Source organism: Laccaria bicolor, genomic scaffold (genome assembly GCF_000143565.1).
Source record: "Laccaria bicolor S238N-H82 LACBIscaffold_546 genomic scaffold, whole genome shotgun sequence".
Lineage (NCBI taxonomy): Eukaryota > Fungi > Basidiomycota > Agaricomycetes > Agaricales > Hydnangiaceae > Laccaria > Laccaria bicolor.
In genome coordinates, this window is record NW_001890361.1 from 2,477 (window position 1) to 3,517 (window position 1,041).

Here is a 1,041-nt window from a genome sequence, read left to right on the forward strand (position 1 = left end):
AGTACGTCATTTTCGGGCAATGCGGTGACTCGTCTTTTTGCCCTTATGCCAACCTCTGCCCAGGACCTTCCTGTGGCTCGATTCGCTTCAACGTAGACTCGTTTGGATAGTGCTTCACGTCCCGAAAACGCTCCGAGAAACCGTTTACGAAACCGTCAACTCCTCATGGAGGTATGTCTGTTTGTACTTTCGTGTTTTTGCACTTCTGCTAAACTCTGCCCAAGGCCTTCCTGTGTCTCGATTTCCCTCAATGTAGACTCGTTTGGATACTACTTCATGTCCCTAAAACGCTCCGACAAACCGTTTACGAAACCGTCAACTCTTCGTGGAGGTATGTCTATTTGTACTTTCGTGTTTTTGCACTTATGCTAAACTCTACCCAAGACCTTCCTGTGTCTCGATTTCCTTCAACATAGACTCATTTGGACACTACTTCACATCTTGAAAACACTCCAACAAACTGTTTACGAAACCGTCAACTCTTCGTGGAGGTATGTCTATTTGTACTTTCGTGTTTTTGCACTTATGCTAAACTCTACCCAAGACCTTCCTGTGTCTCGATTTCCTTCAACATAGACTCATTTGGACACTACTTCACATCTTGAAAACACTCCAACAAACTGTTTATGAATCCATTGACCCTTTGTGGAGGTACGTCTGTTTGTAATTTCGTGTCTTTTGAACCTATTATGAGTCCTTACGAGTTTACGAGTAAGACTCATTCTTTATCAACTGAGGACTTAGGCAAATTTTTCATTCATTGATTGATTCATTTACCTTTCATCACCGCAGGAACCTTTTCCCTTAAACAGAAGAGCAGCCATAAAATCAGGAAAAATGGTAAAAGAATCAGCAAAAAATATGTAAAAAATCGGAATATTGTTTAGTAAGGTGGGGAGGCTGTGTTCAGGGTTCAGGGTCAATATCTAAATATAGAAACCACCTAAAAGTTGCCAGAAAATCAGAAAAAAATACCCAAAAATTAAGAGTGATCTTCTCTGTTGCCATGATATTGAAGGGGCTGTGTCCATATCCAAATAT

General features: G+C 40.9%; 1 protein-coding gene across 1 annotated transcript; it reads left to right on the forward strand.

The window, feature by feature from the left end:
* Positions 1 to 165: 165 nt before the first annotated feature.
* LACBIDRAFT_312672 (uncharacterized protein) lies at positions 166 to 445 on the forward strand (the record flags this gene model as incomplete). Its single annotated transcript, XM_001891234.1, has 3 exons — positions 166 to 171; positions 225 to 331; positions 385 to 445. 3 exons carry the CDS (start codon positions 166 to 168, stop codon positions 443 to 445), a joined length of 174 nt encoding a protein of 57 aa, XP_001891269.1.
* Positions 446 to 1,041: the final 596 nt, after the last annotated feature.